At 34.5% G+C, this 3761-nt stretch overlaps 1 protein-coding gene across 1 annotated transcript; it reads right to left on the reverse strand.

The window, feature by feature from the left end:
* Window positions 1-1286: 1286 nt before the first annotated feature.
* LOC119986859 lies at window positions 1287-1817 on the reverse strand. Its single transcript, XM_038831551.1, has one exon. It carries the CDS (start codon window positions 1815-1817, stop codon window positions 1287-1289), a length of 531 nt encoding a protein of 176 aa, XP_038687479.1.
* Between the last annotated feature and the right edge of the window lie 1944 nt (window positions 1818-3761).

The raw sequence follows: 3761 nt of genomic DNA on the forward strand, positions 1-3761 counted from the left end.
TATGTTCGATTTCTTCTCCCTACCACACCATTCTGTTGGGGGTTTCCAGGTGTTGTATATTGAGCAATTATGCCATTTTGCTCAAGATACACTACAAAAGGGCCTTTTTACTGTCCTGATTCAATATACCTGCCAAAATATTCACCACCCCTATCGGATCTCACTATTTTAATAGTTGCATCTAATTGTTTTTCAACTTCTAACTTGTATGTTTTAAAACAATTCAAAACTGAAGACTTTTCTGAAATCAGATAGACATATGCAAATCCAGAAAAATCATCAATGAAGGACACAAAATACACATTTCCACAAATTGTTTTGAAAGGGAAAGGACCATAAACATCTGTATGAATAATTTCTAATAAGTTTTTACTTCTGTTAGAACCTTTCTTGCTAAAATTTGTTTGTTTTCCTTTCACGCAACTAACACAATGATTCAAGTCTTGTAAATCTAGAGTTGGTAACATGTTTGCTCTGATAAGTTGCACTGTTCTTTCTTTAGAGATATGCCCTAATCTTTTATGCCAAAGCATTGAAGAGTTTTCATTTGTGAGCAATCTTTTTGAATTAATGCAATCGACATTAAAGCATTCCTCAATAGAACATTCCAAATGCCATAGATCTTCTTTGAGTAAAGCAATGCCAAGCACAACATCAAGTCTATTTAATTAAAAAAGTTTTACACCATCAAAGTCACAATGAAAACCATAACCAGACTTAAACAACTTAGAACCATAAATTAAATTCCTTCTCATGGAAGGTACATAAAGACCAGGATTTAACTCTAAAAAGAAACCTAATGATGTTTTAAGCTTGACGACTCCAATAGACTCGACCCCTACTTTGCTTCCATTTCCAACAAAAACATTGTAGCTTTCTCTATTTAGTTCCTTCAGTTTTGAGAAGCCCTGTAAGGAATTAGTAATATGAACACAACACCCTGATTCAAACCACCAAGAATCTTTAGGAACCAAAATTAAATTTGACTCAACAATTACAAAAACATTTATAATCTTACCCTTTTTAGCCAACCAAGCCTTAAAACCCTCACAATCCTTTCTCAGATGACCTGTTTTCTTACAGAAAAAACACTTTCCACTGTTTGTTTTTGCAAATTTCAGCTTTTGAGATCTTTTAGGGGGTTAAGTTTGGCAGTTACAGAAGTACTAGAAAGGGAAGCAATAGTACCTTTGCCTTTGTTAGGCTTACCAGATGATTGATTAGCTGGCTTCTTCCCTTTTGCAGCAACATTGACAAGATTCACATGTGCAGCTTGCTCTCCCTTGTCATTCATTCTCTGTTCCTCTTGGACACATGGAAATCAAATCATTGATAGTCCATTTTTCTTTCTGAGTGTTATAGCTAATTTTCAGCTGCTCGTACTTAGATGACAAGGAATTAAGAGTCATGTGGACTAACAGCTGATTATTTAGAGGCACAACTAGATCTCCAAGCTTGTTAGCAATGCCCATTTTCAGAATATGCTCTCGAACACTCCCAGCACCATCGTATTTCATATTGGTCAAACTGGTTAGGAGGCTTCCAGTTTGAGCCGTCCCTGACTCTTTAAACTTCTCATGAATGGCAGCAAAATAGTCTTTTGTAGTGACACATTCTGGAATCCCTCCTCTGACAGTTTTAGTCATGGATCTCTGGATCAACAACATAGCAAGCCTGTTAGCTTTCTTCCACTTCTCATGATCCTTGACATATTCCTCCGTGGATTCTTCAGTAGGCTCAGTAGGCATGCCAATCTTCATCACCATAGCAGACAAAAAGATCAATCTCACATTTCCATTCCTTGTAGTTGCTCCCATTGAGAGGTTCAATGTTAGCAAAGTTCAAGGCACTAGAACCAAAAACTATAGACATGGTTCTGATTAGATGATAGTGTATGAAAATTATGAATAAGTCAACAAAATTAATTAGAAAATTATACGTTTCCCAATTTCAGCTTGAGTTATAAGACTAAAATTCACCTTTGGGCAGAAAATTAGAATTATCAAAAGTTTTTGCATCACCAAAATAGAAAATACGAGGACAAAGTACAATTTCCAACACCTTTAGGTAGATGAAAATGTATGATCCTAATATTCCATGCTTCATTATACACTAATTCACTGACAGCCTAGACAAATAACCTCCTTTAGGAAATTGTTTTATCTTGCAAGGACAATGAATTACAAGTTTGATTTTCAAAATGACCAGGCAAGAAATTGATAAATAATCCACTCTAGTAGAAAATTTTACAACTTTCTGAATGATACAAAGTCAATGGCCTGTTATCTAATTAAAGATAATGTTCATCATCTGCAGAATATGATAAACCACATAATTGAGTGACTTCGAACATAATGAATCAATCCTCATTTTCATTTTAAACACCTAATCATATTTGGAGTAAATCTGTAGACAAAATGTATTGAAAATAACTGCAATTTTGATTAGAAATTGATTGATTGAAAACTTACATAAAGGCAAGAAGTTTGTTCTATAGAGAGTCCAAAATCTTTTGCAAAACACAAACAGAATTCAAGATATGCGGAACAACAATAATCAACCATCAAAAGAATAATTCAAAGTTTTCATCCATATGATCATCAACATTTGTTGTTAATGCTTAATTATCATTAATAGTATTTCAAATAAATCCTAAGCTTGTTGAGCTTGCTCCGATATCATATGTTAATATAAAACCTTATTTACATCATATTTCAACAAAGCAACAGGATTACATGAACATAGAAATACAACTCTATGTTAACAATAATCTATAGTAAAGCACTAGCCTGTAGACATGATTATAACCAGGAAAAATTCTCCTTTGGAAGTAGTTCTTCTCCTTTCATTGAATCAAGAGTGCTCAAGCCAAACAATAGGCCTTGGCTTATATAGAATGAGCAGTTATTCAAGAAAGCATAGACCACTGACCCACAAAGCTTGCCAACTCCCCAAACCTATCACTTAGTGGAGATGGTTCTGTAACTATCAATATAACAATAATAATATCTTTAATCATATTTTCTAATAAATAGTTAGTCTATTTGCACAAGGAGTCTCAATATCAATCTATTATCATAAGACTCCATTAACTTGAATATATCTCAATATGTCTCATCAAATTATTCTAGTATACTCAATCTAACAAGTTCTTGTATAGGGTCGGTAGGTGATACAGTAGGTGATGAAGGGCATATTGGTGGACTGGGTTGGTCATGGGAAGTATCGGGTAGTGTAGAAATATGTTCGTTAAGAGGTGGTGCATGGTCTAGTTCGGCCAAGATAGGTGGAGGTTGTTGAGGTACATGATGTGTATTGGAAAGTGGAGTTTCAGGTGGTATATTGGAGATTAAAGAAGGAATAATATGGCCGGTGGTGGGTTGGAAAGGGAAAATGTGTTCCCAAAAGAAGATATCACGGGAGATGAAAATGGAATTATCATGGAGATTAAGCATGAGAAAACCTTTAACATTGAAAAGGTATCCAAGAAAAACACAAGGAATGGCACGGGTCTCAAATTTTGTTTTGTGAGGTTTAGGATTACAAGCAAAAGCTTTTAAACATCCAAAAACATGTAGAGAAGAGTAGTCTGGAGTTTTATTGAATAGTATTTTGAAAGGAGTCTTTTTGTCAAGTAATCTTGTAGAAAGACGATTAACGAGATGAACAGCCATCAAAATACAATAACTCCAAAAAGAGTAGGGCACATGAGATTGAAATTTTAAGGCATGACTCACATTTCAAATATGTTGATGTTTGCG

Source organism: Tripterygium wilfordii, chromosome 20 (genome assembly GCF_013401445.1).
Source record: "Tripterygium wilfordii isolate XIE 37 chromosome 20, ASM1340144v1, whole genome shotgun sequence".
Taxonomy (NCBI): domain Eukaryota; kingdom Viridiplantae; phylum Streptophyta; class Magnoliopsida; order Celastrales; family Celastraceae; genus Tripterygium; species Tripterygium wilfordii.

Excerpts from the sequence above, each read along its gene's own strand:
- LOC119986859 (XM_038831551.1), bottom strand. The coding sequence starts at position 1,817 with ATGGGAGCAACTACAAGGAATGGAAATGTGAGATTGATCTTTTTGTCT.